The sequence below is a fragment of the Camarhynchus parvulus genome, chromosome 5 (assembly GCF_901933205.1).
Source record: "Camarhynchus parvulus chromosome 5, STF_HiC, whole genome shotgun sequence".
NCBI classification, from domain to species: domain Eukaryota; kingdom Metazoa; phylum Chordata; class Aves; order Passeriformes; family Thraupidae; genus Camarhynchus; species Camarhynchus parvulus.
In genome coordinates, this window is record NC_044575.1 from 21,343,978 (window position 1) to 21,366,295 (window position 22,318).

General features: G+C 51.0%; 1 protein-coding gene across 2 annotated transcripts in view; it reads right to left on the bottom strand.

Moving 5' to 3' along the window:
* The window catches only part of ALX4 (ALX homeobox 4), a 44,456-nt gene extending 25,661 nt beyond the window's left edge, over positions 1-18,795 (bottom strand). The window contains exons 1-2 of one of the 2 annotated variants that reach the window (XM_030950547.1): positions 18,774-18,795; positions 17,140-17,541 (exon numbers count right to left, since the gene is read on the bottom strand). In XM_030950547.1, coding sequence (XP_030806407.1) covers positions 17,140-17,539 — 400 coding nt within the window. In that variant the 5' untranslated portion in view covers positions 17,540-17,541; positions 18,774-18,795. Of the gene's footprint in view, positions 1-17,139; positions 17,542-18,429; positions 18,644-18,773 lie in introns of those variants that run through there. The other variant, XM_030950546.1, reaches the window with a different exon arrangement.
* Positions 18,796-22,318: the final 3,523 nt, after the last annotated feature.

Here is a 22,318-nt window from a genome sequence, read left to right on the forward strand (position 1 = left end):
GAAACCCTGCTTGCATCATGGTTTAAGTGCAATGCTTTCCTCATCCAAAAAAAATACTTATGTGTTGTTCAACAATCCCCCTTTAGTGAAGTTTTGAAAATTCATCAAGGAGTAAAATTGATACTCCATTACTTGACCAATTACCATCATGAGACACTTGTGCAAGAGCCCAAACACATGGTTCCCAAAGGAAAAGAATGAAAATGATTTACAGAAGCAGTGAGGCAAAGGTTTATTGATAATGAGGCACCAAGAGGAAATGGAATGGATGTGCCTAAGATTCCTCTAGTAAATGAACAACAAATAGGATTCACAATCAGCAACTTACATTTTTAATTTTGAGCTGAGAATAGCAACATTCACAGACTCACATATTATTCTGAGTTAGAAGGGACCCACAAGGATCATTGAGTCCAAGTCTGACGTGAATGGCCCATATGGGGATTGAACCCAAGATGCAGGTCAAATGACAGTTATTAATGAAAAAAAATCCATTAAGCAGTACTGAGCAAGGAAAACATCCACAAAAGTGTGCTCTTACTTGTGAAAGGGGAGTCATGAATTGCTCAAAGGGTAAACTGTGCTTGTCAAGTAATTCAGAGAGCTATGCACTCTGAGGTCAGAGAAAAGGATTTCATTTCACTTGAGAACCACTTCACCTTGCAACACATATAATTGTCACCAGGGGGGAAAAATGAAATTAAAAAAAAAAAAACCCAAAACAACAAAAAACCCCAGAAGTAGGTTTGCATGAGCCAAGAGCATTTGACCTTTACTTTCTTCTCCATCTCTGAGAGTCAGTTCTTTTCCCAGACTGTGCCTGGTGAGCCACATCCCCACAGTGACTGCCCGTTCTGCACATACTCTCCAGCTAAATACTTCTTGCTTTCTGGGTCTTTGGATCACAGACACTGGACCCCTCTCTATGGTGAACACTTCTCTGTTTTCTCATCATCATCCAGTGTTGGAAGGTGATCATTATTTACTGCCTGGCACCCACACCCTGTTCAACAGTGTCTCCTGGGCTCCCCACGGCGTCCACAGAACTGAGCCAGAAAGTCCCCCAGTGATGCCCGAGTCACAGCAAGCCCAGTGAGGCGAGGCACTGCTATTTCTTGTGTTGTGTGGATGGCAAAGCGAGACAGAGAACACAACACACAGTCTATCTAAGCCTGAGTTTTAAAAAGTACTTAGCACTGTCTAATATTTTTGCAGCCTGGAGGTGAAGGTCCTGTGCCTCTCAGATGCCCTGAATCCTGCAATACCTTTGCATCTTGGCCAAGTAGATCTAAACCCCCATTCAATCCAGCACACTCCTTCAGAACAAGTTTCTGCCACATCAAAATTCCTTATCCTTATCCCAGCCTTTGCTCCCCTTCATTGCCTGAGTCCAAGCAAGGCTGGACCAACTACTGGGGTAAATGGCCACTGCAATAAGAGTAAGTTCAGACCTGGCTGAAAACACTCCTAAAACATGAGAAATCTGCAGTGTCTTTAGGTGTGAAAATCAAAGGTGTCACTACTGAGACAGTTCAAACCACAACTCCTTATGGCTAGTTGTTGGATAATCTTTCAAAGGAAAGGCACAAAGCACATTTCCTACCTAAAGCCCAGCTCCACTGTAAATCTGATGATCTTGCTCCACAACACAGTGCAGCAGAACTTATGAAAAAAGTCATCACTGGATTTTTTTCCTGACATGGAGAAAACAAAAATGTGCTTAGTTTTGTTTACATTCTTGGAAATGTCTTAACTGATTCGAAGAACTTAAGAAAAAAAAAAGTATTATAAAAACAGCCAGAGGCAAACAACTGCTGTGGGAGCTTTTAGGCAAGATTGTTAAATTTTGATTAAATTAGAAGAAACTGGATGCAGGATTGTGGTATGAAGTGTCAGGCAGTAGACACAAACAACAGTGACTCTGGTAACACATTTTCCTAACAGAAAACAAAAAAATCATGACTCTTGGAAGGAGAGGAACTCCTGGAGCACCACTAGTTCTCAACCAAACTGGATGATTACATGAAGGATAATGACCATGAAAATCAGCCTAAATTAGACAGCTGAGTTCATGCCCACTTTTGTGTTTGCTTCCAGTTAGCATTCCAGAGCGGGATCATATTGACATGACTGACTACAAATGTGAAGTAAACATTAGCAAACATTTACAGAAATCATCTTTAGGGACTTGTGAAAAGGAATATTTGTCCCAGAAACCTGCTTCTGCCAGAGGTGCTCATCCAATCAGGGAACAAGGTCTCATTCTTTGTGTCCACCATGTCCTACCTTCCACTCACCACCACAGAAGCCCTTTCAGCTGCCTGCTCCTTGCACCAGTTCACCACACACACACACACACAATCTGCTGACCAAAGATTACTCACAATCATCATCCCAACAACAATCCTGTGTCCCAGACAGACCTCAAAACTCATATCTTGCTCACAATGTGCAAATAAAACACACTGGGTGTTCATCCCTCCTGCTCCCTGTCTCCCAAAATACTTCCTTAGGGGAGCCCTTCTTTTGGGAGATACCTCATCTGCATAAAGGTGGCTGTGTGCTGACATGGACCACAACTCAGAAAGTCTCTGCCTAGAGACATCATGATGCCAGTGCCACAAGCAGAGCTTCAGTGCTTAGAAGCTGCCTTTTCTAGCAGGGTGGGAAGCAGCAGGAGGCCTTAAAAGCAGATGGAAAGAGTGACTGCAGACAGGACGGCCTAGAGAGGAGAATAAAATACACAATCAGAAAACATGGGCTGGAATCAATACACCTGGAAAGCACTAGTTGGAAAGGTATGTGCTCTTTCAGTTTCCAAGATGACAGCAAGATCCCTTTTCACCAGCTGTCTTCCTTTTCTCTTCAGAAGCAAGCCTGTCTGCAAGGGTCTGGAAAGGTTGAAATTTAGGAATAACAGAAAAAAACTTCAGTTTCCAGTGTCTGAGGGCTCCTGGAATTAGTGGGGCCACTAGGCACCAGCTGGCCTCTGTTTCCCCAAGGCATCTCCAGCTCATGGGCTCAGAGTGCTTGCAGGGAAAGATGCTGGGGGCTGCAATGGGTTGCTTTCTCCTTCCTTCTCATCTCAGGCTAGGCTTCCCACACACTGCCTTCTCAGATTTACTATCTCACAGTACATTTGGGTCATGGTTTTTCGGATTCATGAGGGGCAAATACCTCTGTGTGGGAATGTGTGATTTCTTCTGCAATTCATTTGGTTTATAGGGCTCTCAGGAGAAAATATACAGTTGGATGTAAATAATAGGATTCCAATCTCCAAAACCCTCTCAGCGAACACAGTTATGGGTATGTAGCTTCCAAGAAGCCAGGGGTTTAGAGTCAAGGTTTTAGTGCCAGAGGAAACTCTCCATCCCAAAGAAGGGAGCACAGTCCTGGGTTGTGCCTGCTGGTAATGAGAGATTTGCCTGGCATCAGGGACCCTCTGAGTATTTGCTGCTTCTGTCCTCTCTTTTCCAAAGCAAAGATGCAGCTTCCTGACTTGGCTTAAACCACATTGTTCTTCCCACTGACATCTCCTACAGTTTATGAAGCTGAGGCTTATAAACAGCTATACAGTCAAATTTGCTTCAAACTGTAGTGCACTGTGGACTACATGACATGAGTTTTTAACTTTGTCAAGAACACGATCTGACAAACAGAAAATGAAAGGTTACTTTGTCTCCTGTCAACTGATGGACTGTGATGTTTGGATGCTGCAGTAGGAACCTTCATAGATTATTACCAGGCAGGGAGAGTCTGGTAGCTGGTGTACCCTCTTTTTTTTTTTCATGGTTTTTGCCCCAGGAGAGCTGAAGGTTGTGAAGCAGGACTGCCTGCCTGGAAAAGGGGTGGTCTGACATCCCTTTGGGCAGGACACAATAGGGTGAGGAGCAGGTCACCTCTACCACAGTGCTACACTGCTATGCCTGTCATGCTGGCAGCTCCCCTGCTTTCCCCTGCCTCCTGGGCCAGGCATGCTCTGGGATGTGCTTTGGGCAGTCCTCAGGGCCCATGCTCACACCACTGTGTTAATACTTCAGGCACAGGACTGAACAAAAGGGAACTGCTTTGCTCACCACTGTCAGGCATACCTGCAAAAACATGCCCTGCTCAGCCTCATTCCAGAAGAACACAGAGCCATGGACCTACTTCATGCCAGGCATACAGGGAGGAAATGCCAGAGCAACCAGTGTAGCTATTTACACACTCATATCACATTTTCCTATTGGGACATTTCCACAGAGCTTGGATTGACTTTGCTCCCACTGAGATGCCACCACAGGCTTTCAGCGGCTGCTCCCTTTTCTTTTGAAATCCTGAGGAGGAGTTCTCAGCAAAGTTCTTGGTTTTAATGAAAATCTGTGGGCTAAATGAGGCCATTCCCTGTTTTTCCCCAGTGGGGAACTAATTTCTACCAGACTTAACACCCTTGGCTGTATTCTTGGCTTTCAGGACCCACTCAGTTACCCTCATAACTTCTCCTTGGCCAGGACCCAGTGGCCTCTTACGTGTTAATGCCTGTATGTGGTCAGTGCTACAGACCATGGTTTATCTGCTGCAGGCTCCTAATATCTCCATCTCTCTGGGAGGTGCAATCAGCCAGATTAACACACAAAAGCATACATCAGAGAACATTCACATTGCCTGAGGCAATATTTGCATCAGATTTTCTCTAGAAAAACCTAGGCTGTTCCACTTGATTTTTGCAGAGTCCAGATAGGCCGGACTTACAAAGTCGAGATTTAGGAATTTCTCATAAAGACTGTGCTATGTTTCCTGGCTAATGTCTGAAAAGGACAACTGGGGTCAGACAGTGCTTTCCCTTTACTCTGAAAGTCATTAAAACCCAACAGAATAGACAAGGGGCTGGATCAGTCCTGGTCCTTTTGTCACTCTCTTGTGAAGTGTCTGGGGTGTGATTCTGTTGCACACTCATGGGGTTTTGGTGCTGTGCAAAACACACCAAAGTCTCTCAGATGCTGACATGGGGCAGGTACCCAAGCCTTGAGGAGCAGCACAGGGAGAGCAGGGACTGTAAATGGAGGCATCTCAGGCCAGGTGGCACACAATTGGCTCAATGCCTTCTCTCAGCACCAGCCAAGCTTCTCCTCCCTACTGTCTTTAGGATGCTGGATGCCTCCTATTGCCTTTACCAGCATCTGACAAACCTGTTGAAATACTTCGGCATCAAAGCCTCCGCCTTGTTCCGTGCTCTTTGTGTCTTGGTCCCCAAATATGGTGAAAAATTCAGCCCTTAGAAGCTTGGTTGCTATCACAGCCTCTTGGTTCCTTTTTGGGTAAACTTCAGGTCATTTTCTAAAGAAATCCATAGTTACCAACAAATATTGTCTGGCAGATTCTGTCTCAGGCAAAGGCCCAACAACATCAATGACAATGAATCGCAGTAAGGTCCCCAGGAGACACTGCTCTGTATGGCTTCTCCCCATCTTTGGGGATCCACTTTAGAAATACAACACATAGAATAGCATCACACCTCCTTGTAGTTTGACATCATCTGTCTGCATTTTCCTCAAAACTGGCTCTCTCATGGCTTAACTAAAGACTTTACAACTTCAAGACATCACAGCAAAACACCAGAACCTCTTTTTTTAGTGTTTTGGTGATAATGAGCTCCCACGAGTGCTTGTCATATGTTGTTTTATTTTCCCATCTCCTATACAACATTTCATCTTTAAATTCCAAGCTTTCCCACCATGACCAGAGGGCTTTTGCCTTGCTCATCTGAAAAGAGTCAAAAAGCAGAGAAGGCTGCCAAGCAAGGGTTTGGTTTTTTTAATCGCACCTTGTTTGACACCAGGAGCCTTTTTGAGGAACACTCCCTCTTAGTTCCATGAACTCTGCTCTTGCAAACTTACATCTATGGATGAAACAGGAGAGTTTTCATTCCTGCACCCTGTGGAAGAAGGATGTAAAAAAGGATGTAGTCTCAGTTTTTTCTTGCTGCCCTGCTGAGGGAGGTATCTGCACAAAAAAAAGCCTTTGAACAAGGCACTGGCAGAACTAGTCTTTGGTGACTGTGCTCTTGTGTCAATGCTGTTCCGACCCCACAGGCACCCCCAGCTGTGTTCAATGGAAACTGCTTCAGCCTGAAAATGCCTGGCTGCTCTCCTTTCACTGTCAGGGTAGCTTTCTCTTCTCACAAGGGCCATGTGGAGATTTTGTAATCCTGGCAAGCCTTCAGCTGAGCCTCCAGGAGCAGGATCAGTGCCCTGCAAGGCCAGACAGGCTGACAGTTCTGTGCTCCCTTCCCTGACATGGGGGAAGCACTGCCCCCTTGCTCCTGGCTGAGTTTGCCCGGGGTGCATGCTATGCCTCTTTTCAGCAGTTCACCTTGCTCTGGGTTCAATTTAGCTTGGCAGCCTGGAGCTCATGACAGCCTGTTTATAAAGCATCATTGGTTCCTGCTAAAGGGCTCACCCCTCACCAGGACATGCCAGCTGTACCACAGGCTCTGCGTGGCTGCCTGTGCAGTACCCGCTGGCTCAGTCTCTTGAGGGAGGGCTGCTCTACCCAGGGGATGGCAGACCCATGTTGCAGTATTTGATGGACTTGTGCTAACATGAAAGCCATTTTCACCTCCAGATATTCACTGTGGAAACCAAAATTAGCCTAGTAAGGCACATCCCAGATATTATCTAGTAATGGTAAGACACAACCAACCTCTGGTTAATGTATCACACAGAAAAGCTCTTGCTAGCTTTCTTCTCTAACCAGGACAGCTGATGAAGTCCAAAAAGCTGTGTAGAAGCTCAAAGAGACAGCTCAGGGCCTGTCCACAGAGGCAGACACCACCAACAGATTGCCCAAACCTCTTTCTTTCACATGAGCCATGTTTTTGAAGGAAAACACCACAGGCTGAAAGCCCTAGTGCTTTCAGGACTGACCAGGTCCCAGCTACAGCCATGTATATGCTCAGTGTTAGTTCATCTCCCACCTTGGCTATGCTGAGCAATTTCCTGGATCCCAGCAGTCTGGTCTGCTGCATGCATTTTTTGCCAGCAAGGACACTTTTCTCAGCCCCTGCCTTCCCTCAGACCCATGTTGGACTGTCCCATCATCTCCCTCTCTGGTTTCCATGACCAACGGCAGTAGGGTTTCTCCCCATCTTTGGGGACACACTTTAGAAATACAACAGATGCAAGAAAACCATCACACCTCCTTGTAGTAATTTGCCATTATCTGTCTGCATTTTACTCATAAACAGCTCTCTCATGGCATGAGTAAAGACTTTACAACTTCAAGGCATCACAGCAAAACATCAGAAACTCTTTTTTTGAGTGTTTTGGTGATAATGAACTCTCAAGAGTGCTTGTTGTACATTGTTTTATTTTCCCATCTCCTATACAACATTTCATCTTTAAATTCCACACCTGAATGAGCACCTATGATGCCCGTAAATTACACAGGTGATAAACCCCTCTCCTGCCACTTGGCTATTCCCATTGCCCACCCTCTGAGGCGGACTGCTGACAAATGGATAAAAAGGTTGATCAACTAAGAATTCCAATTTTTACCACCCAGGCCAAGGAAAGAGGGATTTCCAGGACAACCAGCCATGAAACCAAACTAATTAAAGGCCACAAGGGAACAGCAGGGTTCTCTGGATACCAACCTAATATCCAAGCCCAGGCACAAATAAGTTTTATTATAGCTTCAACTATAACTTAAAACCAGCATCACCCAACTTTGCATGTAGAGCTACAAGTTCCTACTTTTCCTGAGCTGACTTAGGGTCTTTCATGATTTTTATGATTTTTATGAGGCTCTGTCCTGACCAGCCATGTATTTATAACATCCCTTTCTGTGGATATTTCCCCTCGCCAACAGAGCCAGAGTTAACTGAGTTGCTGCGCTCATGTTTGATGTTGCAGCCAATACCCATTGCTTTCTATCCTTCATAAGTCCCTTTTTCTAATAGCTTGAAGTGGTATGATCTGGATGGAAATACTCATTTCTCTAGCACAAGAGCTCATACCTATATAAAGCAAGCAGCTTCCCTCTCTTCCAGTAGCAGCTTTCCAATTTCTGTTCAAGAGCTGAAATGCAATATGTAAGCTCTGCCATAAATCCCACAGCTTCATGGAGTGTTTCTGGCCTTCTGCACATTCTGTCTAACTGTCTGGTCCATCGGCTATTTATCTTGGAAGTCCTCACTGGAGATGTGAGAAACACAAAATGTCTGCAGGTCCTCTGCCAATTTAGGTAGGTTCTTCTTCCTATTGCCTTCTAGCATTTGGCTATGTCCTGTCTAGCTCAGAGTGATATCTGGCTCCAATCTGCTTATGAAGGTTCAGACCAAATCTTGATAAACCAGGTTATGTCTATAGTGCAGGGCTTCTCAGCTCTCAGCTATGGGTCCTTGCCACAGCTGTGCTCCTGACTCTGCTCCAGGAAGAGGTCTGGGCATGCACCATCCCAGGGAAGGCTGGAAAAGAACCTCAAGGTGCTCCAGAAGGTCTCCTTGCCTCATAAACTGCAGAGCAGCACTGTGGCCCAGGCTCTAGGGCATACTCTGCCCCACTGTTTGGCCTCAGACTCCCTCTGGGAACAAGCTGTGCAGAGCAAGGCTCTGCCCATTCCCCTTTGCAGCTGGCCTTACAGTGGGAATAGACATGTTCCACATGTTCCCACTGACAATACTCAGTAATTCTTGAGTGGCATCTCTGGGGCAGGAAAAACCTGATGCTGTGGGCTTGTGCACACACACACTGGAGAGGAACAGTCTCTCAAGTGACCCATCCCCACCTGGCAGACCCAACAGCCTGAAAACAGCTCCATGCCCAGCAGACTGGTACCCCTGTGAGCCTGTGGTATCATTTTTAAAGTGCTTTTCTTTTCTTTCAGAAACCTTGCTGTGACAGATTAAGTTTTGGGCTGAGCAATATTTTCCTGTTTCCCCTGTTTTGCAAAACAAATTCTGGCCTCTGTCACACACATTTCTCAACACCTTGCAGAGCCATGGTCTTACAGATGGGACTTCAGATCTCTCTGAGCACTGTCCCAGAACAGAGTCATTCTCTGATTGTTTTTGACCCTTTCTGGGAAAATTCTCGATACTGCACTCTTTCCCTTTGCATACTGTACAACTTTGGTTTGTTTTGATTTAATTCTAGTGTGAATTTCTTTCACTTCCCACTGTTCCTGAATAGATTAGATATGTGCAAGCACTTTTGTTATCTGATCTCTCTTGCATAAAAAGAATGAATACAGTTCCCCATTTCCCTTTTTGGAAACAGCATCCTACCCTAAAACTGATGTACAGCTCCCAAGTGAACCAGCCAGTCACTATCCAAAGTCCTGAGGGGACTGCTTCCACTGCAGGGAGAAACTGATGTGACATGAGATATTTCTTTTAAGAAGCAGTGCTTGCACCTAGAGCCCAGATGGGGAACAGCAATCAGATAGGAGTTATATTGAGATCGTACAAATTTATTTTATTTCCCCTCAACACCAGTCTGCCCAAAGCATTTGTACTCTCATTCCCCATTGATAGCACTTCTCTGATGGGCTTGATGCTGTTGACTCCCTGCCCTCTGATTTTGCAGGGTTTTCAGACTTCCCCTGAATAGATGTGTCTGTTATGTTAAGTCCCACAGAGTTTGCAGCCAGGCTCAGCATGCAGCATACAGTCTGTTGGTGAGTAAACCAGCTTACCTTTCACGCTGCACCACCAGCTCACCCACTGCCTTACAGATAATGAACCTATTAGTTCTTGCTAATAAAAAATATAGTTAGAAACAATAGTGATTCAACCATCTGTTTCCAATAAGCAGATTAAGTGTAAAAAGGATGACACTTAAACTGCATCTTCATTTAAAAAAAAAAAATAGATACAAACAGACTTAAATAGACATTTAGTACTGAGTTGGATAATGCAACAGTGTTCAGTCAGTGCTGATGAGAGACCATAGCTCATGATATACCAACTTGTCATGACTAAGTCCTGCTGGGACCCGAAGACAGCAGCTACAAAATGTGAATCACAGATATTCTCAAGGGAGATATAAAGGATTTTATACTGGTGGGTTCATACTTAAATAGTTCATAAAATCTGTTGCAGACCACCTTCCATAATAAGTCTGAGTCTGTCACTGCTTATTTCCCATTCAAGATATCTTCTGTTCTTCTTCTTCTTAACCTGCCTCTCCTCATTCATCTCTTCTCCTTCCTCTCTCCATCTATTTACCCTATTTCTCATTGATCCCTCTCTTTGACCAAAAAATGACCTTAGAATTATCATGACGATCACAATTGCTCCTTCACATTGTATCTACTTATGTGACAGTCAAAATATGAAGATGATTAACAAGCATGAATGAAAAATATGGCCAAGCAGATTCACCAGTATGTATAATAGCATTGAATCATCTGAACTTACACAGAAAATAAAGTGGAGATCATTTATTTATTATATGTAAGTAGCTTTCCTCCTTTACTTATGAACTTTCCTTTACAAGTTGAGGCTGCTGAGACACGTGTAACTATGATAAATTGCTCTGACATTTTATCAATATGAAATGTTCCCATCCATCTCCTAGTAAATGTTTCTCAAGTCACAGGGGTCCTATATCATCTGCATTACCACTCAGGCTTCTCCTAATCCACAACTATTTCTTTTTTCCATTTGAAAATGTATCTACATAAAGATATTAGACCTGTGCTTTCCAACATGATTAACAATTGAGATGGGATTTTTTTTCAGATGTGTAGGAGTGGTACCTCAGAAACATAGGACTTTTGGGGCAGGGATTGCTCAGCATTTTCTGAAAAGCATAACTTGTATCTTGTGTTGGCCAATATAGGTTGCCTATGCTGATGAGTTACTTTTTAAAGATTAGACCATTAACGTGGATTGGCAGGTTGAGCCTATTTTACATACCGAAAAATCCGAGGATATGCGAACACACTGATTGCTTACAGCTTTTTGCACAGAATAAGGACATGGCTGTCAAGAAACCCAAGTTAAAGCCCCTACAAAATCACACATGGGACCTCTACTCCATGAGTTTCTGACTCCAGCAGTGGCTCCTTCTCAAGCCGGCTGAGTGCTTCTTTCTGCCTGAGCCATGGCCCTTGCAAAGGTCACACTGATGCCACTGAGTGGCCACAGCTCCACCTTGCACAAGCCACTCGGGTATTCCAAGTGTCAGTTCTTCCAAGTGTAAAATGAGAATAAAAACTTCTTACTGCCCCAAGACATATTCACACTTTTAACTTGAGAATTGCTAAACTACAAAAAACGCCCTGAACAAGTAATAAAGCATCTTAAGGACTCCGGGGAGCAAAACTGGCTAAAGAGCCAGGAACTAGGGTGAGCGAATGGACAGGTCTGGAGATGTCCTATAGCAGCAGACCTTGGCTCCGAGCCTCTCAGACATCACCTCCCTCTTACAAGGGAAACTCATCATGGCTTTGAATGCAGGGCTTGGAAAATGAATAAATCCTCACGATCTGAGGGATTGAAGTCTGCACATTAGCTCCCCTTAAACCGTGGGTGCATTTAACTTGGGAGGTTAGAAACCACAGCCAAAGAAATCTCTTTTGATTCACAACTTGTTTTGAGCAGTCACCCATAAAGCAGCCAGTGAATCACTCCAGCCAGTTAGTCATGCAACCACACTGAATGTACACTCAAAAGGCTGCACAAAATAAACAGCCTGCAGCTCCAGATAACACACACAGAGCTCATTTGCACTATCTGGCATCAGCATATATTGTTAATAGGACTCCTACACCAAACCCTTAGGAAAAAAACGCACTCAAATAAGCATCTCCAAATCTCTCTCTACATCAGTACTTTTCTCGTCTGCTTCGCTCTGTGTTTCTTTCAAAATAATTAAGACTAGTAAAAATTTTAAGACTCTCTTTCTTTCCGCACCTTCTTGTTGCTGGTAAAGTCCTGCTGGGTTTACAGGCGTGCGCTGCTGAAGTGTAGGGCTAAAGCGGAGTTAATTCCAATCAGCAGCGGACAAGTCGAAAATAAACAGCTCTAGTGCGAAAAGAAATCTTCCTGCAAGGAGGGAGCGGCGGGGATACAGGGGGAGGGAGTCTCCCGGTCCTTTGACACATGAGTGTTATAAACAGCTCGGGTCAGGAATCCTATAAAAGCCTCCAGCCAGATCTACCAATTCTACCGTCCAATTCAAGAGAAGCGCAAAACACCTTTTGGAAAGAGCCGCGAATAAACCTTCCTGCGCGGCCCTAGGGGAAAGGAACGTGAGCCCTACCTTCGCGTCTGGCTCCCTGAGGAAATCCCGCAGGTTTCCGCGGAGGAGATCCCGCACCTCCGAGTGTCTGTTCAAACAGAGGCTTAGCCAAACTCCTGGCGAGAGCTCCCTCCCCTCCCTGGGAGGGTGCCGGAACCCTTGAATGGCAGATCTGGTGGCCCTATTGTGGAAAAGAGAGGGCTATTGCCAGGGCGGCGTCAGCAGCACGCCGGGAGCCGGCGGCCGAGCCTCGCCGGGCAGCCGGTCCCACATCAGCGGCAGGGAAGGGCCGGCTCTGCCGCCCTGCTCCCTGAAGCTCGCCTCGCCTCCCGCCCTCCTGGCTCCGCTGGCCGGCTCCTGATCCCTGATGCCAGCTTGGATCACGTCTCCTCTTGTCCCCTTGCCCCGCTACCCCACTCGCGCCTGCCTCCCCCGCACGGCTCCCCTTTATATCCCGTGTTGCTCCCCGCGGGGATCCGGGCAGCGGCATCTCCCCACCCCGGCGGAGAGAGGTGCGGGGGAGGCCGCACATCCCGCCCGCCTCCCGGCCGCGGCGAAGGAGCCCGGGCAGGAGCCGGGAGCCGAGATCAAAGCCCGGGGAGAGGGAAGGGGAGGCAGGAACGAAGGGCCGCGGCGGTTCGGGACACCCCTCCCCAAGCCCTCTGCACCCCGACCTCTCGGCGGGCGAGGGGCAGGGACCGCCATCCCCCGCCTGGCAGATCCGCTCCTGCGGAGATCCTTGGCAGGGTGGCCCGGTGCCGGTGCGGGGACACGGCATCGCCCGAGGTGGGGGAGCCCTCCGGGAGCCCCAGGGGGAGCACACGGCCCCCGTTCCTCCCCGGGCGCGGGGCTGTGGGGGAAGCCGAGGGAAGGGGGCCCTCCGCGGCGGACGGCGAGCTCCGCAGAGCCCTTGAACACCGGCGGGGGCTCCGCGCGGCGCCGCGCGGAGCCCCGAGCGCCCGGCAGCGAGCGGTCGGTCTCTCGTGGGAGGCGGAGAGGGACCGCCAGCGAGCTCGTTCCTGCCGTGCCTGCAGCTTACGTTACATCGGGGAACGAGGAGGAGGAGAAAACCATTAAAAGTGTCAATTTAAAAAGCACGCAGCGAGCCTCCGATTCCTACAGCAGTGGCTTTCTGTACTTCTAATAATAACGCACTTACGGCCGCACTTTTTATTTGCTAACTAAATTAAAAAAAAAAGGTCGTTATTTGCATAACGGGGTACTTAAAGAATTTCCTCTGTTAGAGAAAGCCGTTTCCTTTCTCCTGTTTCCTTTGAGCAAACATCCCCATCACATTCGCCTTCACTCCCGAAAGGATTTTGTTCCAGCCGGAATTTCTAGACAGCAATATACGTATACATTTCTGTGTGTATAGGGGTATGTGAATACATATGTTTCCAGAAATATAACTTTCTTCAGCTCCACGCAGTAGAAATAACAAGTCAGATTACTACAGCGCATAAATCATCCGAAAGCTTTTCCCCCTCCTAAGCCAAGATATATAACCTGCTCTCAGGACTAGATGATATTGAAGGTGTCTTCCAACCTTGAAGATTCTCTCATTCTGCGACTTTTTTTTTAAGAATTCGGCTTTCACTGCCCGTGCCGGTTTGTGGAATAGCCCGTACTCCTGATCGAGGCAGGGAACGCGGGGTAAGCAGGGCGAGGCTGCCGGCCCATCGCAGGGCAGGGGCAGCGGGCTCCGGGTAGGTACAGAAGGAGCCGTGCTGGGAACCCCATAGGGACAGGCTGGCAGCTGCCACTGCGACAGGGACGCGGGGAGCCCGGCCCAGAGCCAGGGCCGCCGGTGCCACTGTCCCTGCCAGAAGCCGGGCTGGAAGCGCTCCGACGATTGCCGTGCGTGTCCTCCGTGTATTTACGGCCGCAGCTCTCCCTGGCCTATATTTATCCATACAATGCAGTGGAAGGTCTTAGATCTAGAAATAGAAGCCGAGAGCAATAGATGGCAGGCTCGGGCTTTTTATAACTCAAAAAGACTTGTTTATTAAAGAAATAAAATTAAATTAAGCAACTAAAAAAAGGAGGGGACACCCTGTCCCTCCAGCAAGCGGAGTGTGTGCCATGCCCGCCGTGCCCCGCCGGCCCGGCCCCCGCCCGCTCGGCTCCGGGCTCTCCCGGGCCTCCACGGCCACCGGGGGAAAGGCGAGGGCTACGGGGCCGCCGTGCGGGGAGCAGCACCCCCAGGAGGGGACCGGGCCGGGCGAAGGGCCCACGGCAACTTTCCTGCCGGGCGCCTGGGTATCGCCTGGCAGGAGAGCCTGCCTGCTGGCTGGCCTCGGTTTGTGTTTTGCTTGGTTGGGGTTTGTTTCCTCTTATCTTGGGATTTTGCTGTTTTTAAAATCGAGGGGTTCACAGTCACGGCTCCCACCACTCCAGCATCCTGCTCAGGCCCGCACAGCGGGGGACGCAGGGAGCCAGCGGTCCCGACGCGCTCCTTCACCTGGGCACAACGCGCTCCTTGACCTCGGCACAACGCGCACGGCAGAACCAGCCCGAAGCTGCGGCGGGTGTCGGCGGGAAGCAGTGGGACAATCGCCTGTCCCCGGCTTCCCGAGCAAGCCGGTCCGGGTAGCTCTCCTCACCGCCGTGAGCACAGCCTGTGCGCTGCTGACCGCGCCTGTGCCCGCTGCGGAGAACGAGCACGGCTTTCTCTTTCCCCGGTCTCACCGCGCCGGGGGATCTGCCCCGACTCCGAGGTTTCCCCGTCCCTGCAGCCCTCGCGGGGGTTCCTCGGGCACAACTCCTGCGCCCGGCGCGGTGGTCTCGCGGTTTGGGAAAAGGCGGAGAGGCGCCTAAGGATGTTGCAGTCGCTCAGCGAAACCCCGATCTGTCTGTTATTAGCGAGTCTCTCCCTTCAACCATTAAGCACTATTATTATCGCTATTGCTATTAATTATCCTTGCCGAACCATGTGTCTCTCATTAGAGCCCACCGTCCCCAGCCACATCACAAGGAGCTCACAACGAGCGCGGTCTGGGCCGGGCCGGGCCACCCGCCGCCGCCGCGGGGCTCCCACTGAAGGAGAACCCCGAGCCTCGCTTGAAAATAAATCAGGGGAACCCCGGCGGCGTTAGGAAGGCAATAAACTCGTGTGATTCTACCGGGGGATTGTAACGTGTCATCACAGGCTATGCCGGCGCCCTGGGCCTTGCAACCTACAAAAACAAGAGAGCCGGTTAGCAGAGAGAGGATGTCGGGGCAGCGGGGAAGGCACAGGGGGCTGACCTGCGATTCCATTCGCAGAGGGAGCGGGGACCGGTTACCTCCTGCACGGGCCGCAGCCCCGCATGTCTCCCTGGTCCCACCGTGTGTCCTTTCCCGCGGAACCCGGGCTGATCCCAGAAGGCCTCCGCGGACGAGCGGAGCGGGCCTGACGCTGGTGGGGATTGTCCGCCCACGGGAAAAGGGCAGGGGAAGATAGAGAGAGTAAGAGAGGATCCGCTCTGGTCAGGAAATGTGTGCAAGCAGCCCTCATGCCAGTGCGCGGCCGTGTGAGGAGACACCACCCGTGGGAGGATGGTTGCGCTCCGGGAGCGGGAAGGAACCGCGCGAGTCCGGGCGCAGCGGAGCTGGGCTATGCCTGCGGCCCCCGGGCGCGGCTGTATGGAGAGGACCTAATGTCCTTCTCCTGTGAAGGGGAGTCACCTGTGCGTGGGGGAGCTGGGGCTGTGGAGCTGGATCCGGGGACACCTCAGCTGCAAGCCGGGGGCGAGGCATGACCCCTGAAGGCGACCTGGCAAGCCGGGGTTTGGGAGGCAGGTAGAAGTAAGTGAGGCGCCTCTACCCTCTTTAAGTTTAGAGATGGAGGGAAAGGGTAAATAGAGCAAAGAGTGCTCAAATGACGGCGGGAGCCTAGAAGTGGGATTGCTTGCCTGACCCGGACTTCTTCCACCTCCTCTGTGCCCCCAGTCCCTAGTCACTGTCCGCCTTAGGGTCTCCTTCGAGACACAGTCCTATAGGTGTCCTTGCCTTTGGGACTAACGCATCGAGAATGGGACTCCGTCAACGGAGACACGCTCTGAATCTAGGCCGGGACAGCCCCTCGGCCCGCAGAGAGATCCCCGGGAGGGAAAGGAAGAGCTTTCATTTCCACCTTCTCTTCTAAGGAAAACTTAGGGCGGTTATTTGTTTCATTGTTGAATTTTTCTGTTTGTTTTAAGGGGGAGCTGTTTGTTTGTTTTGCTTTTCCCCAACTGCCCCGATACAGCGGAAACCTCCCGAAAAAACCTTTTAAAGCCACGGTCGGAAACGACATGAGAAGCGCCCCCGTTCCCGGCTGTACTGTCGAGCGCCAGCGCGAGGGAGTGTCTTAATTGCCGCTAATGACCCACGGAGGGGATGCGAGGGGGTTATCTGCAGCCGGGCAGAAATCAATTAGGGGAGTGGCAATTAGGGGAGAAAGTGAGAGACAGGAGAGGCCGTTACCGCAAAAATGATGATTTCGGCGAAATTTTCCAGAAATTCTTTCTGCCGAAAACGGTCCCCGCGGAGAGTACATTGCACAGCCCGGCGCTCCCCTCTTTCTCTTTCTGTCCCGATTTCCGCCGAGTTCCCCGCATTGCACTAGAGCTAACGCTTTGCGGGAGCGCATCGGCCGCAACCCGAAACCACGATTAAGATCGCGGCTGAGCGGGACCCGAGGCAAGGGCGGCTTCCCGCGGGCATCGCGGGCTCCAGAGCCGGCTGGGAACGAGGATACTCGTGGGGCACGGCCGCCCCCGCTGCGGCGAGAGGGGGCTGTGCGCCGGAGCCGGGCAAGGTCTCCTTGACCCCGCTAGGGTTTGTCCTGCCAGGCAGCCGCCCCCCACATTCCCGAGAGGTCCTTCCCAGGCCCGGGAGTCTCTCTCCTCTTTCGCCTGCAGTGCTTCCCCGCCGCGCGCTAAGGACTCACCGTAACAGGAGACCTGCAGGGCTCCGTTGTGGCCGCTGCTCTCTTGCAGCTTGACGTTGCTGTCCGGGGGGGTTTTGCAGGGGCCTCGCTGCATATAGAGGTGCGGCGGCTGCTGTTGCTGCGGAGGGTATTTGTTAAAGGAGGCCGGAGAGCCGGCGGAGCCGGGAGCCTGCACGCTGCCATCCAGGGACTGACATTCCTGCTGGCTGTAGCGGCTCCGGCACTTAGTGCTGCTGTCACCAAAGCCTTGTCCTTTGCTGGCCAGGAAAGTAGGGCTGAACTTGTCACTTGCTTGAAATGCCCTAAAAGGCGAGGAGCCTTCTGTGTCCTGGGAGGCTGCGTTGTAGTAGGAATCCATGGCAGCCGGATCACAATAAGAAACACAAGTATCAGCATTCATTCCTAAAATTAAAAGGCCCGAGTGTCCTTAATGCGCTTGGAGGGGCACCAGGAGCCACTCTTTCTCTCTCCCTCTCGCACAGACACACACTCACAGCTGGGCCGGGGAGCTCTAAGAGGATTCAGATGTTTGTGAAAGCTGACCAGATCTCCAAACCCCCTTAAGTTCTCGCACAGTAAAAGGGGTCTTTTTCTTTCGCTCCCTCCCTCTCTCATATACGCTTGCCCTCCGTGTCTCCCTCCAAACTACATTCTAAAGCGGCTCTTCTCTGTGCTTTCCCCCCCACCACATTGAAAAAAAAAAAAAGAGAGAGAGAGGGAGACCTCTCCCCCAATTAATATGTAGATGATGACAGTGGAGGGGAGGGGGCCTAGGAAGGGGTGTGTGTGAGTGTGTGTGTGTGTGTGTGTATGGGGGTGTGTGGAAGCTGAGGGAAGATGGAGATCATATCTTTTGCGTTAAAAAAAAAATAAAATAAACCAAACCAGAAAAACAAACCAGCCCCAAAATTTTTATGACTATAAACCAGAAAATCAAGCAGATGACATAAACTCCACGAAGGGATGAGTGCGGCATCCGCGTCGGCGGAAGAGCCGGGGACGATTTAATGGTCGTGACACGCTCTGTTCGCTCCGTCTCTCTGCTCACTGCCCCAGCTGTGGGGACCCTCGCCTCTGCGACCCCCTTCTCTCTATTAAAGGCAATACGGATTTTCCCCGCAGCTATCTGCCTTTAAGCCTCCCCCGCCCGTTAACCCCTTCAGGGCCGACAGCGCTGCCGTGAGCCGTTTCCCTACTGTGGCACGGCGGTGCCGCGATCGCCCGGCACAGAGCCGGGCGAGCTCTCAGTCCGGTCTCGCCACACGTTTATGATGGTCATTATTTATTTACCTCTAAAAACGTGCTCTCCTCAGGTGTAAAACTACTGGATCCAAACGGGAAGGCAGCAGGGACGGATTTTAACAGGGTCACCAAGCACACAGAATTGGACCAAGCCTTTGGGATTGCCAGAGGTGACTTGCAAAGGGACAGAGGCTGGCAGGAGCCCTTTTTGGTTTGAGGGGTCAATTACAACCCAGAAAGAGCTTAAAAATAAATCAATACTCACCTTTCGTCGTCCTTCCCCCCGCAATCAACCTGATTCCTCTCCTCCCCCAGTTAACTCCTGCTACCCCTTACTTACTCTTACTCTGCCTTCCTCCCATCCCCACATCTGGTTTCTATTGCTCACTTACCTTGAAGTTTTCAGTAATAAAGATATTACGCAAACTAAATCCACAGTTCTTCGAAAGAAAAGAAAAGAAAAGAAAAGAAAAGAAAAGAAAAGAAAAGAAAAGAAAAGAAAAGAAAAGAGAAAATTTAACTAAATAAAAGAAAAAACGAGTAACAGAAAGGGAAGACAAGAGGAACCTTAACCCCTTCGGGAGCGCGGGCCGCAGCGGAGCCGGCGGCGGGCGGGGAGCGGGGGCACCGGCTGCTGCTCTGGGCTCCCAGCGGGTCCCGCCGGGCCCGAACCGTGTGTCCTCCCTTCCCCCGCGGAGCTTCCCCCGCTCCGTGCAGAGCGGGGGGACTCTTGCCTTTCATCCGTGTATGTGTATATCTGGGGGGGAGCGGGATGCGGCAGAATGGGAATGTGACCCCCGAAACGGCGGCTCGGGAGGGGCCCGTGGCACCCGCCACCCTCCAGGCCTTTGCTCCACGAGCAAGACCGGCACCGCTGTTTTCATTAGCTCGGATCTGACAAGAATAGGCGCCCACCCCTCGCCCCCCAGAAGCAGAAGGGATTTCTAGCGACGTCGCCATTAAAAACAGCCAGAGACGGATTCATTTACGAGATTTTAAACCATTTTGCGAGTTCCCCTCGGAGCAGGGCCGGGCTCGCTGAGTTTTCTAGTCCAAGAAAGCTTTCAGTGGATTTGCCTTCCTTATTCTCTTTATTACCTCTACTTAATTATTTTCTCGTCCTTTCTTTTTCCCCTCCCAGACTCACCCACCCCACTGCTGGCCCCATTTTTTCCCTCGTCCACGACATAATAGAAACCAAACCAAATCAATGCATGAAAGCCTTTCTAAAATCCGCTTCGGGGAGGCCAAGGGAGTCCGCGTACTGCCGGTACCGGCAGCCTGCGAGCGGCTCTGCCGAAGAGCAGCTGCCCTGGGCACCGGGAGCACCTCAGCTCCCGCATCCCCCGCTCCTCCGCAGCGGACTCGCAGCGTCACTCGCGGTGGAGGGGCGCCTTAAGTACGTGTTCCCCAGTTCCTTCCCCTGCAGTTTGTTCGGGGCAACGAAGAAGAAGCCTGAAAGAAATGATGCGAGGGCAGTTCTCAATGCTACATCATTATACTCGGCCTCGGGATTTCTCTTCGGCAAAGTTAAACAACGGCAAAAGCAAAAAACTAAAGGGAGATATTTGAAGATTATAACCACACATATGTATATATATATATATGTAACATTTTTATTCAGAAACGCTGCAATAATGAACTGCTCGCAGAGGCAGTACAGCGTGACCGACCCGAAGGAGAGCTGCCCAGGGTTCCTTTGGTCAGAAGTCTCGGCTAGCCCCTCATTGCATAAAATTATAACGAAAAATCCATTAGCTTCAAATCAGGGCTAATCCGCAGCCCTCGGAAAGGACAGCAATGGAACCCTCTGCCTAAGAGCCAATTTGCATCCCTAGAAGCGGAAGGTTAATTCGGGAATCGTTACCGGGGGAAAGGACGCAAATACCTGGCGATCTAGCGGGCGTGGGGGGGAATAACCGGGAAATCACTTTTCCTGGCTGTTTTCGTTTAGCTGGACTAGGTTTGGCGTGCAGTTCTCTCAGCTAGTGTGACGGGGGATTCCCCTCGGCCCCCGTTAGCCGGGAGCGGAGCCTTGCGAGCACAAAAGCACGCAGGGAGCCTGTAGCCGCCCTCCCGTTCAGCGAGGCGATGGAGCTGCGTGTGGCGGTGCCGCCGGGACGGCCGTGTCCCTCCGGCCGCGGCGTTCCGCCCGCCCGGGCTCTCCGCATTCTCCTCAGCAGGACCCGGGACCCGCAGAGCAAGGGCGCGAAGGGATGCGCGCCGTTTGAAACACGGTCTCATCATCTTTCCTCCGAGTGACCCCAAATCTGCCCTGCCCCTGCATCAGATGCATCCAAAAGGGAAAGGAAAATGAGCGGCCGAAAGGTCTGCGCTCCGTAGGAACCATTTGCCAGTTCCATGTGTACATGGACTTTATACCGAGACAATTTTCAGGTTTGGTCCCTGTCGGTTTTGGAAGAGGTCACTTCCGAGAGTCCCTTCTCCCCCAGAGCTGCGGGAGCCCATGTGAGAGCCAACCGGTCCCGCCTTTGTGGACGGCAGCTCACACCGACCGAGTGATAGATGCGGGAATCGCCAGGAATCTGCTGTTCCGGGCGTCCCAGGTGTCGCCTGCCGGCCGCACCCCGGGGAGAAGGGACAGCCCAGGGCAGCCCTGACTAGCTTGTTTCCGAGGAGCTGTTTCCTTTCCGCCGAGGCAAGGGCGGGCGTCACTCCCGGGTGAGGACCCGGAGCGAGGCGCGGGCGATGGCGGGCATATCCTGCATTTCGATTTCTGGAAGAAAAATAAATCTTTATTCCCGTGTGATTTAAACACTCAGGCTTGTGTTAAGTCCAGGGGAAAGGCAGAGGTTTCCGCTGGTCCCTGCGCGCCGGGCGCGGCAGCGCAGGGCTGCGAGGAGCGGGCAGGCGGCACGGCTGCTGGGACGAGCCCGGCTCTCGCAGGAGGCCGGGGGGAGGAGGCAGGAATGCTCTTCCCCACTTTCCCAGCCACCTCCGAGGGAAACCCGCGGCTGGAGGGGTGTCCCCCTCAAGCCTCCGCCGTCCTCCTGGTATTCCCGATGGCTGCAGCCAGAGCGGCGGCGGGATGGCTGAGGAGAGCCACGGCAGGAGTCGGGGGTGCCGGATCCAGCACCCCAGAGGAAATACCTCGGTTTAGGGAGCGGGGTCATTTCACTGGAGAGGGGGATGGAGAGAGAGGAGATCTTTCACACCATTCCCTCCTGGCACTTCTGCAGAGCCCTGCTCTTGAAAACGGTTTCGAATTTTTTTCCCCAACGGATTGGTTTGTGTGGTCACTTCAGACCTGCGGGCTCCTTTTGTACTGGACCGAGATCTGAAGGCGATCTATTTATAACGCCACTGCAAGGGGGGAGTGAGGGGAAAAAAGTACTCGTGCTAATCTCCCCCAATATATTTTTTTTTTTCCCAGCGGGATGAAGGCTGCATCTTTATTTCAGGAGTGGAGCTTGCTTAGTGACCGTCCGGCCGGTACCTGCCGCCTTGCGCTCTGGCTCCTGCTTCCTGCCGGGCACCGGCCGGGGCCTGAGCTGCACCGTGCAGGGGGCTTTGCTCTCCTGCCTTTTGAGTCCTTCCTCGGGAATAAATATCGAATGTTGTGGAAACGCGTTCCTCGTGTAACGAAAGCGCTTGCAGAGAACGGAAGCTGACCCGCTCCCCTCCTTTCCGGGAAGAAGGAAGGACCAGGCTCCGATGCTGGCCAGGCTAGCCCCTGCCTCTCTGGGCTTGTGCGGGCAAAGCTTTTCCATCCGCCTCCTTAGATCCCGCCCCGCTGCCTCTTACAGCCACCTCAGCAAGGGAGCCCCGCTTCCCGCAGGCTCTCACCCCTCAGCCCCGCTTTTCGGCCGTGCTCTCGGCCCCACTCCGCAGCGCGGCCCGTCCTGCTGCTCCGGGGCCGGAGAGCTCCATGAGGATCCCCAAGGCCACCTGTGCCTGTGTATCTCTGTGTTGTCAC